Source organism: Heterodontus francisci, chromosome 14 (genome assembly GCF_036365525.1).
Source record: "Heterodontus francisci isolate sHetFra1 chromosome 14, sHetFra1.hap1, whole genome shotgun sequence".
In the NCBI taxonomy this organism is placed as follows: Eukaryota; Metazoa; Chordata; class Chondrichthyes; order Heterodontiformes; family Heterodontidae; genus Heterodontus; species Heterodontus francisci.
Window position 1 is genome coordinate 31,497,293 of NC_090384.1, and position 19,568 is coordinate 31,516,860.

Below are 19,568 nucleotides of genomic sequence, written 5' to 3' on the forward strand. Positions count from 1 at the left end.
CCACGGGGATTTTACCCATGGCAAGTGGGCATCCCGGAGACATGAAAGGCTGCCCGGTGAAACCTGGTGGCCTCTCAGCGCACCGGAGGGGACCCATACTGTCGGGCACAGGGTGCACGATTGAGGGCCGCCCCCACTTCCCCTAGGACCCAAGACGTCCCCCTTCCCCCCAAATGACCACCCTTGCCTCGTCGGGGCCCAACCGATTACCCCCGGCGAGTCAAACCAAAAGTACCTGCACTCCTGGCTCCATGTCCTCAGCTGGGCTGTGGTCCCAGCAGGGGCTACCGCTTCCGGTGGCACTGCTGGGACTAAGAGCTGCCGGCCCGATATTGGGACTCATAAAATGTGGGACAGATCCCCGGGCTAGGCGGAAGCAGGTTTGCCACCGGCTTTTACATCGGTGTCCAGCTCCCGTCTGCCCGACGTAAAATCCAGTGCTATGTGGGAGTGAGTCGAGTACAGTTACAGCGTGGCTTTCGAAGGACATACACAGGCTAATGTGGAGTGTATATAGTCACTATACAATAAAGATTAATGTTTAAACAATACAGAATAAGCACCTCCCTGGCTAGACTCTATATGGTGGCAGCATAAAGAAACAAATATATAACAAAGATGTCATATCCGGATCCCATCTGTCCTCTCAGGTGGACATAAAAGATTCCAAGGCATTACTTCAAAGAAAAGCGGGAGAGTTTCTCCCCAGTCCTCGCTAATAACAGTGTTTGGCAGTAGGGTTTCCACAGGGAGAGTTCCCCAATCTATGTAACCTTTTGCCAACCCTGGTTGAACGTATTGCTAGAGGTTTCATCACATGACCTCCCACCTCCAACTGGACCACTCAGTCAAACATGCTGTTTTCCTTCATCACCAGTATATTTATAATTAATAAACAAAAATGTTCAAAGAAAGTGAAGTAAAACAGATCTTTTAATGCGTCTATGATTTTGCCCCCTGAATTGCTCGCAGCAGTGGCCTGGAGATTAATCTTTCATCCCTGGATACTCCAGGACAGTCCTGGAGGATTGAATTGAATTCTCAGGCTTTGGGAAAATGTGGGCAAACCTCCCAACCTGAAATTCTTGTCAAAAAAAATCCAATGATCAAAAAAGCTTGGGGTGACAGCTTGGACACTGTGTGGCTGTTGCTGCAGACCTCAGCCATTAAAGTGATCACCCTGCAGTGCTGTGTCAAAGCTGCATCCATTTAACTAAAATAGATTACTCCAAGAACTATTCTTATTTGCTAACTCCAACTCCCTGGTTAACCAGTAACTGAGGGTTTTATAGCACACACTGAATGCCAGTGTCAATGTTCTGTGTCTGTTGACATCAGTCTTGCCACCTGCGGCAATGATCACTTTTTATACTGTGCCCCAGAACCCATCAGGTGAGGATCAGCTGCAGTCAGAAGTAGTTAGCGATGGCCATAGGCTTCAGTACAGGGCCACTGCTCCAAGGTAGGGGGGAGGTTGCTGAGCAACCTTGGGCCATAGGGCAGGCGAGCCTGCAATCAGCCTTCCCATCTCAGTGTTTGGTCTCTCAGATTAACTGCATTAGGAAGCACAGTGGGTTTGTGGATGTTTCTTTGGTTCAGTCATGTTTTGGACAGCAATCTGCTCCTTGTCAGCTTTAGAAAGTGAAGCAGTTATAAATTCTGAAAGTCAAAATAACTTGTTTCCTGGGATGAAAATAAAGCTGTTGAAGAGAATAATTGTACAATAAGCAGTCTGGCAAAATGGAGTTTCAAAACTCTTTTGTGTTCTCCTACTTATCGTGTGTATTCCCCACCCTACTCCGAATTCATAATATTCACTCTTGCCCCTGAAGTTCTGCAGGAGAGACTGCCTCTCCTATGTCTTGGCTCCTTCCTGTACCAAGTACTGACTCCAGGGTGCTGCCAGCTTGCTGCTGATGGCGCTCTGAGGGTGGCTGTGGTGTAGAAAAGCATGGGCCTGAGGCTCTGCCCCAGCACCGCATGCGCAGAATTTGGGAACTCTGATGCACTGTCCAACCCCCTGAGTGTTTGCCATCTTGGTCAGGCTGTCGTGTGGCAGAGGCCCAGATGTCTCTTCTCAGCGAGTCTTTGCAATGAGCCCCTTGATGTGTATCCCAGTGACCGACTGCTGGTTAGTGTCAGCAGAGGCCCTGGGACACACCATCTGCCTTGGGGACAAGGAGTGATGCGCAGCTGTTGTGGTGCATCTATCGATTTGGCTTGAATTTCAATGCACTGCTATCGATGCTGAGATTGTACAAAGCATTTCTATTGTGAACGCATCATAAATAAATGGGCTACAGGGAAATGGTGGGATATCCAGGCCACCTCATTTGGAAAGGCCTCTCAAAACAATGTGACCTGACTGACTATCATCCTGGTCAGTGGGGGACTCTGGGTATCTCACCCTCCTTGCCCATCCTCACCTTTTGAGCTCAGTTGTTTGGTTTGTAATTACTGTGAACCATTACTTGACTTTCCTTTGCTTCATGTTTTCCCTCAGATGTGCAACTGCCACCTACTCCCCCCAGCAGCCACAGCAGTGACAGCGATGGCTCCCAGAGTCCTCGGTCCCTCCCTCCTTCCAGTCCAGCCAGACCACAGGCTCGGTCATCCAGTGCGATTTCATCGTCTCCTCTGCTCACGGCTCCTCACGTATGTCTGCTGATGAAAACATTAGGGTATAATATGGGCAACTTATAGTGTTGGCAGAAAGGATCTGGGGAGTGAAAGCCGCTAAGAGTATGTCTCAGAGCATTTGCACCTTGTAGGGCAGAACATTTACAACAAAAACTTCAGTTCATTTCTATTTTTTTTTCCGAATCCCCCTCATTTATTTTGTGGAGTTTATTCTTTTCCCCTCCATTTGACCCCTCCCCCACCGATCCCAGGTCATGTCAAGGAGCTGTTCACCTGCTCCCTGGCCTTTGTTCCTTGGCTCGCTGGTAGCCCTATTGCCTTGGAATCAAAAGGTCATGGATTCAAGTCACACTCTAGACACATGAGCGTAAGATCTAGGCTGCCATTCCGGTGTTAGAACTGAATGAATTCTGCACTGCCAGAGGTCCCATCTACCCTCTCAACTGGATGTACAAAATTCCATACAACTGTTTCAAAGAAGAGATGGGAGTTCTCCCCGTTGTGCTAGCTAACATATATCCCTCAACCAATCCCTGAAACATTATCTGGTGATTATCACAATGCTGATTGTGGGAGCTTGCTGTGCACAAATTGGCTCTCACGTTTTCTACATTACAACACCGACTACACTTCAAAAGAGCTTCATTGGCTGTGAGGTACTTTGGGATGTCCCGACGTCGTGAAAAGCACCAAATAAATGAAAGTCTTTATTTTTTTTTTAATCTACTGAGTGCTGAGCTCCAGGGAAATCCCGATCATGCCTTGTCGGCTGAAAGAGAGGAGAAGGCTGCCAATGAAAACATGGTGCAAGAATTGTAGTAGCGGAGAGAAATTATTTATGGATGTCAGGGAGGAGAGAGAAATGGAGCTTTATTACAAAAAAAATAGACAGGACGGCAGTGGCCTTTGAAGCAGCAGGCAATGTTATTCATTAAATAGAAGGTGGTCTCGACCAACATGGAACTTATTCTATAAGAAGTGTTTTGCTTGGATCATGACTGCATCAGACCATGTTACCCACTAGCATCTGTATGTGTAGGGAGTAGGTGGTAGGTGAAATGGAGATTATATTGCTGAGGTAAGTACAAAGTTTTTAAATATTTATTCCTCAATAAATGTCAGTAATCAATTGAATAATCTCAATGTCAGTTTGATTGATTGAATTAATTTATTTTATACAACTTGCGCATTATTTTATAATTCCCAAACTCCACTTTCTATCCAAAACCTTACACATTTTACTCTATTTTCCCAGCTAGAGTTAAGTGTTTTGCTGGGGATCAGTTCCACCGGCTGTGCTCTTTAATAGCTCAGCCAATTGGGCGAGCCTAGATGGTGAGTGTCAGCAGGCTGTTCGACTGAGAAGGCTTCACAGCCCAGCCTGATCAAGGGAGGAATCCCTGATTAACTTATCCCTCCTTAACCCAGGGGACTGAGGTCAATGGCAGCAGGAACATCATCACTCCCCAGATTGGGGATTGAACCCGTGGCTTTCCTGATCTGGATCTCTCACCCAGTAACTGGGCCTTCTTGGATGGACCAACAAGGGGGACAATAGGCTGCCCAGTGTTTTTTTTTTAGAGATACAGCACTGAAACAGGCCCTTCGGCCCACCGAGTCTGTGCCGACCAACAACCACCCATTTATACTAACCCTACAGTAATCCCATATGCCCTACCACCTACCTACACTAGGGGCAATTTATAACAGCCAATTTACCTATCACCTGCAAGTCTTTGGCGGTGGGAGGAAACCGGAGCACCCGGAGGAAACCCACGCGGTCACAGGGAGAACTTGCAAACTCCGCACAAGAGTTACGGAACAAGAATGAGCAATGACAAGCTCCTCTTTAATGGAACCACTAATATAAGAAATAAAATAACTAATAAAGTAACTAATGTAAGAAACATGCCTATGGTCCATTCAAGTTAGAGATGCCAAAAAAAGCCCCAGCAAAACCTAATATTGTCAGGAGGTGCTGGGATTTACTGGTGAGGTGGAAACAGATTGGTGAACCCGACTCGTCTTCTCTTGCTGTTGCCAGAAGCTCCAAGGTACATCAGGCCCCCTGCTGCTCACTGAAGAGGAAAAGCGGACCCTGATCGCCGAGGGTTACCCAATCCCCACCAAGCTGCCGCTCACAAAGGCTGAGGAAAAAGCCCTCAAGCGAGTCCGGAGAAAAATCAAGAACAAGGTAAAGAATAGAACTAACTCCTGATGCACAATATTACAGCCAGGGAATTCTGTGGGTTCCATCGCATTTCTGTTAAAGCAATACTGGCAGAGTGTGAGGAGCTCTGAGGAATTTCCTGGCCAATAGTAAACACTCACAGAATACTCCCAAATGGCAAGAGCAGGTGCCTGAGACTGAGGAGGAGGGGAGGACGTGAATTTCCTCGGAACATCTCCTGCTCTGCCGACATGCCTTTCGTGGGATTTTGGCGGAAACCCTATCTGTGCACGGAGTTATGTCTCCAGATGTTGTTGACCATCTACTGGGTACATCAAGTGCCCTCTGGTACTTCACTCAAGTGGCTGTTATTCATTATTCCTATTTGTAATGAAAACAAAGATGAACCACTCTGGAGTCACCTCCATACTATCTTGATTAGGATCTGACTTTTGTGAAAATAATTTTAACTAAAACAATTATTTTAGAATTCCTTTCAGCTGCCATTGGAACCAGATTAGTGCCCTGACTTCCCTTGTGATTCTCGGCAGGCTGAATGTTAAGCCTGAGGGCCCAGTTAAATGCTGCTAGGCCCCATTCTACAGTCTATCCAGAGGCAACGACTGGCCAGGGGAATAAATCAGGCTGAGGTGCCCCAAAAGAATTACAAATTGTAACCACAATATAATATAGATGCAGTCCATAAACGTACACGGAACAAAAACTATATAGAGAGCAATTTTAACCTAACCCGGTGGGAAACTGATGGGATCAGATGCAATGCTGGTTTTCCTTCACACCCAATGTTACTCTCCGTTGAATCCATTAAGCAGGGTTTAAAATCGGTGTTCCATCCAATCCCAGAGGTTTCCCACCCAGCAAGTTACATTATTATTACCCCTTATGCGTCCCCTACATGTAATTTGATTTAATTTACTTGTTTATTATAGATTGAGTCAGGCAGTGTTACATTAACTACTGAAATGTATTAAAACATAAGATACACATTGATTGTTATGTATACTGTGATACACAGCCTGCGTGCTACTTCCTGCCATTCAACAAAACATTATGTCCTGATAAACCTCAAGTGATTGCCTCACAATTGTCAATCCACTTCAACTGCACAGTGTTCTTGCAGTTAGTGCCAGGCATGACGTTTACCTTGGAAAAATGTGGTCTATATGAACCCCCCAATAATATTTTAGCCTGTAGCTCACTCCCAAATCTCCATTATTATAATATATAAGCACTGATTCACTTATTCATCTGAACCCCTCAATTAGATTCCAGCCTGTAACTCACTCCTGGGTATCCATAATTCTATATATAAACCATCTGAACCCCTCAATTGGATTCCAGCCTGTAACTCACTCCCAAGTATCTATTTTCCCAACTTCGCTCAGAGGTAGTCAGTAATTGGGTGTACTCAACTTAATTGGTCACCATGATTATATGACAGCGACTCCTTACTCCTGGAACTATCTGGCTGTTGAACAGGGCTTAGTACTGTGTATCTGTCTGACTCTTTTCTTTTGGCTCAGATTTCTGCTCAGGAGAGCCGGAGGAAGAAGAAGGAATATGTGGACAGTCTAGAGAAAAAGTAAGTGGCACACCAACCAGTGTGAGTTCAGGCATGACTGATCCATGTCAAATGTAACTCACTTCAAACATTGGGGCTTTCGATCTTTCCTACCACTGTATTTTTACAGCACTTCTTAGCATATTTACAGTAATACAGTAATGTAAAATTAGGAATTAATTAAATATGTGATTGTTTTAACAGAAGGGTATGAGGTTAGGAGCTGGGGATGGAACTAGGTTGCACAACAAGCTAACACCTTCTATTTTGGACACCTGGATATGAATCAAACTGTTGAGAGAAAAGTCTCTCTTCCCTGCCAATTCCACAAAACATATGTGTGAGGAAATGTTCAATGCAGCCTTTCATGAACATTAAACCCACCTTTATAAATCTGGCTAGAATTGCACTTGGGTATCTCACTGATGCTCCATTGCACTTTGCCAGGATAAATTTAGTTCCTCAGGTTGCCCCGATGATGCGCCTTTAATTTCCTTGTTCGCTGACACTGGTTGCATGCTCTGTTTTGCTCTGAAATGGAGGGGGTTGTAGGCAGATGAAGATTGTGATACAGGGAGGGTGGAGCAAATACTGTGGCGTGTTCAGAGACAGCTAGGGAACCTGAGCTGTGTGACGAATGGAACTTGGCTATCAGTCAATGTGAGGAATTGGATTGGTTGGGGTAGATCAGGGGAGACGGTGACGTAGTGGTAATGTCACTGAACTAGTAACCCAGACGCCCAGACTGGTTCACAACACGGGTTCAAATCCCATCACAGCTGCTGGTGGAATTTCAATTCAATTAATTAATAAAAAAATGTAATGGTGCCATGAATAGGGCGGCACAGTGGCGCAGTGGTTAGCACCGCAGCCTCACAGCTCCAGGGACCCGGGTTCGATTCTGGGTACTGCCTGTGTGGAGTTTGCAAGTTCTCCCTGTGTCTGCGTGGGTTTTCTCCGGGTGCTCCGGTTTCCTCCCACAAGCCAAAAGACTTGCAGGTTGATAGGTAAATTGGCCATTATAAATTGTCACTAGTATAAGTAGGTGGTAGGGGAATATAGGGACAGGTGGGGATGTTTGGTAGGAATATGGGATTAGTGCAGGATTAGTATAAATGGGTGGTTGATGTTCAGCACAGACTCGGTGGGCCGAAGGGCCTGTTTCAGTGCTGTATCTCTAATCTAATCTAATCATATAGAAACTATCATCAATTGTATTAAAAACCCATCTGGTTCACTAATGCCCTTTAGGGAAGGAAACCTGCTGTCCTTACCTAGTCTGGCCTACATGTGACTCCAGACACACAGCAAAGTGATTGACTCTTCACTTAACTCTGACATGGCTTAGCAAGTCACTCAGTTCAAGGGCAGTTAGGGATGGACAACAAATGCTGGCCTTGTCAGCGATGCCCACATCCCCATGAAAGAATTAAAAAAAAAAAGATCTGCAGAATAGGAGTGGGATACTTGATGTCTGCCATAACATTCTGGGGCTCTTTGTGCTCTACTAGAGCTGACACAATATTAAGGCACAGTTACTGAGTGAGTCAGTACAGTGCCATGGATCAATGTCCACAGCTCAATGCAGCATTTCGGATCTTAGCAATGTGAATGCTGTATTAAAATCTGAGTATGGCAGGAATAACAGCCAGCGACAAGGATGATGGGGCTATAAAAAATGGGAACACCATAGTGGGTCAGCAAGAAACCCTCCTCTGAGTTTGTGATGAAGCCACATTGTTGGCTGTGTAGAAGAGGCTTTGCTCTGCATCTAGGCTGTGCTGCACCTAATTTGGGAGTGCTTTATGCTGAGAATGAATTCAGAAAGTGGGGAAATATTCCACTCCCAGCGTTCACGACCCTCAACTTGATGAGTGCAAAATTCACTCCATCTCCCCCTAGGTAGAATTATTCATTTTAAGATGAAGTGATCAGCAGCTAAATGTACCTGTTACCTTCCTGATCAGCTTATTTTGTTCTTGGCAGAGTGGAGACTTACACTTCGGAGAATAATGAGCTCTGGAAAAAAGTGGAGACTCTGGAGAATGTGAATCGGTAAGTGAGCTCCGTGTACAATCTGTGCTGTCTGCTTCTCTCTCCTCCTTAATGACCCTCCTTTGAATAAGCTTTTTGTCACACCTCCTCATATTGCCTTCTTTTGCTCAGTGTCTGTTTTCCTCTGATTACACTTCTTTGTAGTGCCTTGTGATGTTAGAGGCACTATTTAAATGTAGGTTGTTGTTGTGTTACCGAGTTTACAGCAGAATTTCACTAATACTGTAAACTTGCAAAATTAATAGTACCATTTCCTTTCTCTCTCATTTTCTCACCCCACCCAGCAATGTCGGGCTGCTCCCATCCCTCCAAGGAAAGGCTGCTCTGCTGCTCCAGGGCTGCTGCTACTCTTCACCTGTCCAATAGGAGATTCACAACACCCAGTTCCTTACACGCAATTATAACTTAACCTGCCCAGTGTAAATGACCTGCGCAGACTCTACTCCATCCAATTTCACTCTGCTTTGAAGAGCCTAAAATCAAGCAGCATGTAAATTGGGACCTCCCACCCCAACCCACCCTGTTCAATGGGTGCTGAAGTTTTCCTTATTGCAGGGACCTCCATGTCTTTCAGGGATAAGATAATCCCTGCTTCTGTCTGCTGAAGTTCCCCGTATCCCTGCGCATCCTGCCTCTGATGTCATAACCCAGGATATGGGAGACAATGGGGAGAGAAGCAATCCCTGCCATCCTCCATCACTGTGTGCTGTCGCACCAAAACCCTGCCGAAAACACCACTTGTTTCATCTTTACCCACTCTAGATACCCAATGGTGCAGGATTTCTCCAAAACGATGATGGCCAACTCAACACATTAAATCCCAGCATGGTGGGGTAGAAACAGACTGCAACAAAGAGTGGCAACCTGTAGACTTACAGCCAAGATTCCCACACATGCCTATCTTGGTCATGCTACCAGAGCAAACTGGGTGCTCCTGAAGCAGGGAAAAAGAAAGACTTAAAAAAAAAAGAGCTGCATTTATATATTGCCTTTCATGACCTCAGGGAACCAATTTGCACACAGCAAGGCCTCACAAAGAACAATGAAATAATGATGAGACAACTAGTTTTAGTGATTTTGATTGAGGGATAAATATTGGCCAGGACACTGGGGAGAACTGCTCTGATCTTCTGTCAGAGGTGCCAAACAAAGCATTAAACTGAGGCCCCTTCTGCCTGTTCTGGTGTATGTAAAAGATCCCATGGCACTACTAGAAAATAAGAACAAGAGAGTTCTCTCAACCAACAACAATTCAAATTAAATTATCTGCTTATTCATTGCTTGCTGTTTTTGGGAACTTGCTGTGTGCTAATTGACTGCTATGTTTGCCTACATTACAACAATGACTTTAAAAGTACTTCATTGGCTGTCAATTGCTTTGGGACATTCTGAAGATGTGAAAGGTGATATAAAAGTTTTCTTTCACAGGTATCTTTTCTTCAACCAAAAAAAATGCAACTTTTTGATATATTCTCAGAACAGAAAGATAGCTTTAAGCCTCCAACTACAGCAGACATAAATGCTGATTGACTAATTTGTCCATTGTTTATCGGGGTCTAACTGGAGCTAGCTCCAAGAACGTGACTTCTAGCTCGGGCCCTCGTTAACACAACTCCTTCTTCACAAGTGGGCTGACGCTGGTCACTTGTTTCTTTCCTGACTGTAAATCGCACAGCACAGTGACTCGGGTAGGTGGCAGAAAACCCAAGCTGTGTCTGCTCACAGTGAGGTTCTGCACTGCCATTCAATCTTCACAATTCACAGGCCAGTGCCTCAAACATCAAAGGGGAGCTGATTCAAGTGGATAAGAGCACCCTCTGCTGGTGGTACTGTGTGATCTAGAGAACAGCATTGAACACTGAAATTGGGAAGCTAGTGCATTTAAAAAAATGTGTTTATTGCCCATTTCTAGTTGCCTTGAGTAGATGATGGTGGGCCTTCCTCTTGAACTGCTGCAGTCCGTGTGGTGAACGTACTCCCATGGTGCTATTAGGTAGAGTGTTCCAGGATTTTGCCCCCGCGACAATGAAGGAACCAAGTCCGAGGCAGGGTGGTGTGTGACTTGGAAGGAAACTTGGAGGTGAAGCTGTTCCCAAGCAGCTGCTGCCTTTGTGCTTCAAGGTGGTGGAGGTCACGGGTTTGGCAGGTGCTGTGAAGAGGTCCTGGTGATTTGCTGTAGTGCACACTGTAACCACAGTGTGCCGGCGGTGGACAGAGTGAATGTTTAAACTGGTGGATATTTGTGGGAAGCCTCCTGAGCTCGAGTTCCTTTAAGGAGGGCAAGGCCAGGTAGTGCAAACAGTACAACACTGGCCTCCGGAAACAGCTGACTCCAGTCCTGGAATAAGAAGTTCCTTTAAGTGAGAACAGGGAACTACTTGTACTGGAAAAAAAATCTATAAATATTAGTCATGGTATTTTCAGTAACCAGGCAGGAACAGCTCTTCCACTGAACTGAACTTCCGCAGGGCCATTGTTTAGTCTGTTGATTGTTGTTTCCAGCTTCAGCCTATGTGGTCAGTAACACAGGGATTTTCTCTCTAGTCCTTCACTGGTTTGTTTGCACCAAAGTAAAACATAAAGATAGAAAATCTCTCATTTTCATTTGACCACAGGCCATTAAGATTCACTATCAGTCTCTAGGCCCCATTCAGCTTCCTGTCTTACTTTGTTTTACTGTGTTAGCATTCAGAGGAGGCAGTGAGAGAGAAATACTGACTGCACCTGAGTTATACTGGGGCAACTGGTTGTCCTGACAGCTGCCGTAACGCCTGCAAAGTCAGTGGTAAAATGCTCCAATAACGATGCCCGCCTCTTGTTCTTCCAGGACCCTGTTGCAGCAGTTGCAGAAGCTCCAGGCGCTGGTGGCTGGAAAGGTGCCTCGACCCTACCGGGTGGCGTCAACACAGACAGGAACCTGCCTGATGGTAAGAATCAAGATCAAAGTGGAACCTCGATAACCGTGGGGTGGGGGAGGAGTAGCAGATGATTACGGTGATCACCTGCATCTTCTTTCACCAATATACCAGCACAACTACCAGCTGCCCACTTATTTTCTCCAGTGGTGTGGAGATGGTGAACAGTAACACTGAAGCAAAGTGTCGGCCTGTTGGGGCATTGAGAGTAACTTTGGCTGAGGAGCCTGCAAGTTCAGTCTTGGTTTATTTGGAAACCCGAGGCCGAATTCACTGTTCACTAAACTGTGACACCCAGTGCAGGTTTGCCAAGCAGGAACTCATTAACCCCGAGAAACAGATGATGGAATTCAACTGCTCTAAAGCAGCAGGTACTTCATGTATCTCAACAAAGAGTATAAGGATTGTTGTTAAAAGAAACCCACAGATGTAAAACCAATCTGATGAAGTTGTTTCTTTATTCACTCATGGAGTGAGTGTCACTGGCAAGGCCAGCATTTATTGGCCATCTCTAATTGCCCTTGAGAAGGTGGTGCTGAGCTGCCTTCTTGAACCACTGCAGTCCTTGGGGTGTAAGTCCACCAACAGTGCTGTTATGAAGGGACTTCCAGGATTTTGACCCAGGGACAGTGAAGGAACCAAGTCCAAGTTGGGATGGTATGTGACTTAGATGGAAACCTGGAGGTGCTGGCAAACAGTACCAGTAATCACAGTTCTGAAGAAGGGTCACTGACCTGAAACATTAACTCTGCTTCTCTCTCCACAGATGCTGCCAGACCTGCTGAGTATTTCCAGTATTTCTTGTTTTTATTCCAGTAATCATAGTGTTCGCTTGTCCCTGACTCAGTGTTGGTAGACTGTATCGGTAATCACAGGATTCGCCTGTCCCTGATAAAACACACTCAATGCTGGCAGACTGTACCAGTAATCACAGTATTCACAAGCACTTGAAAAAGAAAAGATTTTGTTGATATCATTTTATGTTTGTCATTACAGGTTGTGGTGGTCTGTTTTGTCCTTGTCCTGGGCTCCTTCATGCCCTGTCTCCCAGAATTTTCTACTGTCTCCCAGACAGTCAAAACAGCTCCACTGTCTGCGTCTGATGTCTACACCACGAGTCAGGGTAAGTACTGCTCTGTGGGGCTGTTTCCTCGATCCTTTGGTTTGAGAACCAGCTCTTATTGTGACCAAATTGAAAAGTTGTTGTCCCGTTCTCTGCTCTCCCAGTGAAACGCTGGGAGATTTTATAGAGCCAGCGGGGGTCTCAATGCTGGGCCCAAAAGGCGAGGTGATCCCCTCTTTGGCCCTTTGGAGACCCCCGGCTCTATTTAATGGCACTTGGGCATTTAACTGCCCTGTGCCGGGGGCCCGTCCCTTGAAAAACAGGATCCTGCCTCCAAGAGCTGCCAGCCAATCAGAGGGCCGATAGCTCAGTCATATCGGCAGTGCCACTGGGACCAGGCTGGGCACTGGAGCCCCAGAATCCAAGTAAGTGTGGCAGGGTAGCCGGAGCCAGTCCTGGAGGCCCCTAGCGAGGAAACAGAGGCAGAGGGGCCCATAAAATTGTGAGGGAAGGCAGGGGTGGAGTGCCTGTGGCCTTCCCAACATCTTTGAATTTAGTTCAAAGCTGGGAAGGCCGAAGACGGCCTTCACGCCCAGAGGCCAATTGAGGCCCTTAAATGGCCAATCATTGACGACTTAAGGGCCTCTTCCCACTTCCGCTGGCATTTTACCTGTGTCTGGTGGGAGCCCCGTCACATGGGGAGATCGTCTAGTAACTCAAGGTTTGCGGGCATGGGGAAGGAGTGGCAGTGGGGACGGTGCCTCCTCTGTAGACTATCTGTGGCTCACAGAAGGCTCCTGGTGGCAAAGGCCATTCCTGTGCTAACACCCCCACCCATCCTCAGCGCCCACTCTCCCTCGTCACTAGCCGGAGCCTGCCAGACCGTTCCCAGCAACTCTGACAACTTTCCTGGGGTCTGGAGCTTTGGTGTTGGGCCTGGTCCTGGGCCACTGTAGTACCAGCAGTGGCCACCACTCCTGGTAGTGCTGCCGATACTACTGAGCTGTCAGCCCTCTGATTGGCTGGCAGCTCTTGGAGGCAGGATTCCCATCCTTAAAGGGGCAGGGACCCCAGCACCGGGCAGTTAAGTGCCCGAGCACCATTAAATAGAGCCGGGCTGGGTGCTCCAAAAGCAGAGGTGGGGTTCCCCTTACCTTTCTGGTCTGGCGTCGAGACCCCCACCGGCTTCATAAAATCCAGCCCTCACTGTTTGCCGAGCCCCTTCTCACAGCCACTGACACCGCGGGCACTGGTGGAATATCGACACCGCATTAAAATTAGGACCACGCACACCAAGAGGGTCATACTGCCCTCGGGCGAAAGTGTAGACTGAGCGATATCAAATCAGTCGCCCCTTACACAGATCTCCCCATTTTAATTGTCATTGCATTCAATAAAAATCAGGAAGAATGTGTAACAGGCGTCTGATTCAACATCACCCATTCTACACTATCACCCAAGGACAAAATTACACACACCCCTGCCCCCAGACTGTGGAACAAACCACTCTAATCCCAGAATTGGACCGTGTTTCGATTCCTGTAAGTGGCATGCTACTTAAAAGTGCCTAAATCCGATGAATCTGGTTCCTCCAATAATGCCACATGGCACCTCCCCAGGATTCAGCAACTGCATTACTGATTCAGGAGTTACTGGGTCAGGGGGCTTGGTGATGGCCGTTCCTTTGAAACACTCATTAACATCAGCCGAGTGACAGTCTGGGCTCCTACCCAACTCATTGAGTAAAGTTGCCTGTCGGAAATCCACAGTCTGTGAGGATTTTATAAATATCCTGCAGCTCAGATATTTTTGCCAGCTTGGCCCAAAAAAATGTTGCCTAACTTTTTTCCTACAACACCCCACCCCCCCAACCCCCACCACCGAAGTAGAGGTGAAATGAAGCATGCTGGACGAATGATTGGTACACTAGGATATGGTGACATCGCCCTGGTAACGGCACATATCCTCCTGGCTCTACCAAATACATTTTCATAAAGACAGAAAGTGCTGGAAGCACTCAGCAGATCAGGCAGTGTCTGCAGAGCGAGAAACAGAGTTAACGTTTCAGGTCGATGACCATACATCAGAACCTGCATTTTGCTTTTGTTGCATTGTTCAGATGCTGCCTGACCCGCTGAATGTTTTCTCCTTATTTTAGATTTCCAGTACCGCAGTATTTTGCTGATGTTTTTATAGCAACAAGATGGGGTGGATTTTTTTTAACTTGCTGCCGTTTTCATTTCTGTGGGATCTTGCTTTGCACAAGTTGGCTGCCCTGTTACCTACATTGCAACAGTGACTCCGTTTCATTGGCTGTGAAGTGTTTTGGGATGCCCTGAGGCTGTGAATTCCTTTCATTTGAAACCCGTCTTACGGAGGGGATAGCAGCCATTTCTACTGGCAGAGAAACACAGTGCCATCTAATGGAAAATATTGCTCAATCTGCAAATTAAAAATTATAGTCCTGCAAACCTGCACTGTGGATGATTAGCTGCAATACTAACTGCATTCCTCTGAAATTCCTCTCTCTGCTTTCTTAATAGATGCATTGGATTTTTAATAATCAGTGGGTTAATGCTTTCCTAAAAGCTGCAGGGAGCGGAATGTCAGAGGCATGCTTCAGAACATGGTTGTCCAACATACAGCCCGCAGGCCAGAATCCATCCCACCAAAGGTTTTAATCCGGCCCACCAAGGATGAGGAATTTCCATTGAAAATCTGCCATTGGCTTCTTCCAGCCGCCAAAACCTTCTGTGACTGACAATGGCTGCAGCTCCTTTACTGACATGGCGAAGATGCCTCACTGCACATGTCCTCCTTTTACCAAGATAGCAGACACGCTTCAGTACCTGATGTTCCGACTCCTTTAGTAAGAAGGCAGCGCCCAGGCTGAGTTGCGTGTCTGCCAGTGCTTCCCGCCCGAACTCCATTCCCAGTACAGCCTTCCTGGCCTTGAGCTCGGGCCCCAGGCCCAGCACTGGCTCTGCCTGTGTACAGACCCAGCCTGGAACTGGGGCCCTGGGCTCTTCATATCTGCACCTGCCACCAAGGAGGAGCCACCTGAGGAGGCAGCAGAGCCTGGGGGCAGGGTGCTGGGTTAACTGGGCCTTGGGATGGGTGGAGGTGACACGGAGAGGAGGAGGGGGAGGTCACAGAGAGAGAGAGGGAGACAGAGACAGTGAGTGCGACAGAGAGAGAAACACACACAGAAGCAGGGACAGACAGAGAGAGCGCGCAATCAAGATCATTCCTGTCAGGTGGACGTCTGTCCGGAATACTCCACATCGCTACATCAAGCGTGCAGGCAGACATTGTCTACTTCTGCAAGCAAAATCAATGCCCGGTATCTCTCTAAATCAGTGTTCAACATAGTGATGAGGAAGTAAATTAATAAATTAGTCTTCTCATGTACAGCTTGTTCACAAACATGCACATTTTTGTGGCTTTGATTAACAGTAAAATAAATTTCTAATACCTTTATCTTTCTGAAATTTGCACACCAGCCCCCTATGCAGGACAAAAATTATAATGCAGCCCCTCACCCGAAAAAGTTGGACACACCTGTTGTAGAATCATAGAATGGTACAGAAGGCGGACATTCAGCCCATTGTGCCTGTGCCAGCTCTTTGGTAAAGCTATCTAATTAGTCCCATGTGCCTGCACTTGTTTCTGTAAATTTTTGCGCTTCAAGTATTTATCCAATTCTCTATTGCATGTTCCAGTTGAATCTGCTTCCACCACCTCTCAGGTAGCACATCCCAGATTGCTACTCACTGTACAAATAAATGTTTCTTCATGTTGTCTCTGGTTCTTTTGCCAATCACCTTAAATCCATGTCCTCTGGTTATGGACCCTTCTGCCACTGGAAACAGTTCCATCAAAACCATTCATGATTGTGAACACCCGAATCAAATTTTCTGTTAACCTCCTCTGTTCTATGGGTTAACTGTACATCCTGTTAATCCCCACAGTTTAATTTCAGGGGTTTTATGGCTGTGCTCAGTTTGCTGTCCACTCCATATCCTGCTTCTGAATCCACTCCCGAATTGTCAGGTTCTATAAAGAATGCAGACCCAAGTGAACAGCTTCACACTTCCTCTGTGCTAGATTCCCCCTTCATTATATATTAGGATTGTATCAAATTAGCTTTGGATGAATTGAAACAGTTGCTGGGGTGTGTGACTCAGCCTTTTGCAGACTCATTTGGAATGGGGCACAGGTTTATTTGTTTGTCAGCTCGAGATCTTCTCTGTGTGGAAAGCAAAACATTCAAGTAATGATCATTGAATAGCCATCAGGAGAAATAAACAAAATGAAAGAAAGATCTTGCGTTTATATAGCACCTTTCGTGACCTCAGGACGTCCCAAAAGAGTTACGGAACCAAGGTGATAAATGGAGTTAAGATTCAGATCAGTCACCATCTGAATGGCAGAACAGGCTCGAGGGGCTGAATGGCCTCCTCCAGTTCCTATGTTCCAAAGCGTTTTACAGCCAATGAAGTGCATCTAAGGTATAGTGAATGTTGTAGTGTAGGAAACGTATTCCCACGAGAGAGAGCACTCCAAGGACAATGAGGAGCATTTAGCTCCAGAAACTACATTTATTTAATTCAGTTCTAAACTGAGAAGATATTAGAGACGAGGAGAGGAAGAACTATCTGATTCTCTCCCAACCAGCTCCAGGAATTGGGGCCGTTTGCAACCTTACAGCCACCATGGGTGAAAGCAATTATTTGAGCACAGACTTTGGGGATTGAATGTGGGTGCTTAGCCATTACACATCAGGCTGTAGTTTCTTTGCCATTTGGAATTAGTTGCTCCTTATGGAGCTTTGTCCTTTGAATGTTCTCTGGCTTTTCTCCTCATTGGTAGTTCTTCACTGGCAGCTATCATAGGAGCAGAAGCAGGCCATTCAGCCCCTCCAGCTTGTTGCACTGTTCAATGAGATCATGGTTGATTTGGATCTTAACTCCATTTAGCCCCCACTTGATTCTATATCCCTTAACACTCTGATCTAACAAAAATCTATCAATTTCAGTCCCAAAATTTTTAGTAGAGCCCCCAGCCTCAACAGATGCTTTTTGGGGGAGAGAGTTCCACATTTCCACTACGTTTTGTGTGAAGAAGTGCTTCCTGACATCACCCCTGAACGGCCTAACTCTAATTTTAAGATTATGCCCCCCTGTTCTGGGCTTCCCCACCAAAGGAAATAGTTTCTCTCAAATTATCCTATCAAATTCTTTAATCATATTAAACACCTCACCTTAATCTTATATACTGAAGGGAATACTCTCTGTAATCTGTTTGGACCTTCCCACCAGGGGAACTAGTTTCTGTTTTTAATCTACCCTGTGAAATCGCTCTGCATCCTGATCACTTCTCCTGTTTGCTTAGTTCGTTCCAGGAGCCTGCTGTTTTATGATGAGGGCTCCTCGCTGGAGGATCGCTACTCTGCCCTCTTTCCAGTGGAGAGCTCAGATAAGTGGGAGCTGACATCCAGGGATATAAGAGAGGAGAAGCGGTCACATGATGTATCAAATGATTACAGCACCTGGTCGCAAGAGGCATCCAAATACCTAAGCAACGGCCACATGGAGATGATCGACTCCAATAAGACTGACCACAGGAAATTTGTTCAAGAGAAAGTGCATCATGAGAGGTGGGCATCGACAACTGTAATCACAGCAAAATCTTTGTAACTGGACTGCCCCTTTTAATAGCCCTTTGGTAGAGAAATCTTTTTATTTTGCAAGCCTAACATGTTCAATGTTTTTGCATGTGTGTGTGTATCTGTGTAAGAATGTATGTGTGTATGTATATGCGTGTGTGTGTGTCCATGTGTGTATGTCCGTATGTCTGTGTGTATGTATGTCTGTGTGTATGTATGTGTGCCTGTGCAGGGATGTTTGCATTAGATTCTGTATTTGTTGCTGTTCTTACCACGGTCTGCACTGATCTACCCATGTTCTTCACTACTTTCATTATGCTTCTTACTGTTCTCACATTACTTGCTATACTCACTACACTCTTCATTATCTTCACTCTGTTCTTTAGTGTTCTCTCTGTGTTCCCCACTAAATTCTTCACTATTATCATTCCATTCTTTGCTATTCTCCATCTGTCCCTGACTATTCTCACTCTGATTTTTGCCACTAACACTGCTCTCCTCGCTATTTTCACCATTTCCCACTGTTCACATTGAGTTCCTCACTATTCTCACTGCGTTTCTCACTACTCTCACCCTGAACCTCACTGCGAACACTGAATTTCTCACTACCCTCATCCTGTTCCTTGCTACTAACAGTGTGGTCCTCACTCTTTTCACATTGCTAACACTGAGTTCCTTACTATTCTCAATGAGCTCCTTGCTATTCTTACTGTGTTCATTACTTTTCTCACTGTTGATGGTTGAGTTTTGAGTTTCAGATATATACAGGATGCTTCATGAATGTCTGTATGATGTGATCTATATTTGCACAAGCAAGGTGACCTGCAGCTCAGGAGGAGGCAGGTGTGAAAGTCTATTAGAGTGAGTGGAAATAAAAATTACATCATGGAAATATTAAAGAAGTATCCCATTTATGACACTTGTGTTGTGAGTTTTATCACCAAATAAAGATAATTGTGGTTTTTAATGGGGGAGGGGCAGAGATAAGCTGGACATTTGTGTGTGTGCAGGGTTATCACTGTTTCCTGTAGTGTGTTGAAGTCTTTGTTAATACATCCACTATCTGGGATCAGACAAGTGTTGTAATACAAGCAACTATCATGTAAGATAATGGAGAGTGTGGGAGCAATATCCAGCTAACATATTATAGCAGCTATTTAGAAATAAAATGCTTCCTGTTGCATTCAAATTGTGTGGAACTGCTGTAATTATTTCCTTGCTGTGTTCGAACAAACCTTCTAGGTGAGCAGATTGAAACAGGGGGTACAGTCTGGCTTTATCAGGAGATCTCCCAAGTACTCCCGCCAACACCCCCACCGCCACCCCCTTTTTTTGCAATGGGATCGTGAGGAATCCACGGGAGCTAGTCCACTCCTGATTAAAACAACTGGAGGCTGTTACTTGTCTGAGGGCTTCTGACACTTGCCCTGGAACGTGGAGAGACAGATTGCTGAAGAGCCTGGGTGCTATCACTA

General features: G+C 45.9%; 1 protein-coding gene across 1 annotated transcript in view; it reads left to right on the forward strand.

Moving 5' to 3' along the window:
* Positions 1–19,282, forward strand: part of creb3l1 (cAMP responsive element binding protein 3-like 1) — a 368,847-nt gene extending 349,565 nt beyond the window's left edge. The window contains exons 5-11 of the mRNA XM_068045959.1: positions 2,504–2,655; positions 4,685–4,834; positions 6,355–6,413; positions 8,379–8,447; positions 11,275–11,374; positions 12,359–12,485; positions 17,820–19,282. Of these exons, the coding sequence (XP_067902060.1) occupies positions 2,504–2,655; positions 4,685–4,834; positions 6,355–6,413; positions 8,379–8,447; positions 11,275–11,374; positions 12,359–12,485; positions 17,820–18,124 (962 nt within the window). The 3' untranslated portion in view covers positions 18,125–19,282. The remainder of the gene's footprint in view (positions 1–2,503; positions 2,656–4,684; positions 4,835–6,354; positions 6,414–8,378; positions 8,448–11,274; positions 11,375–12,358; positions 12,486–17,819) is intronic.
* Positions 19,283–19,568: the final 286 nt, after the last annotated feature.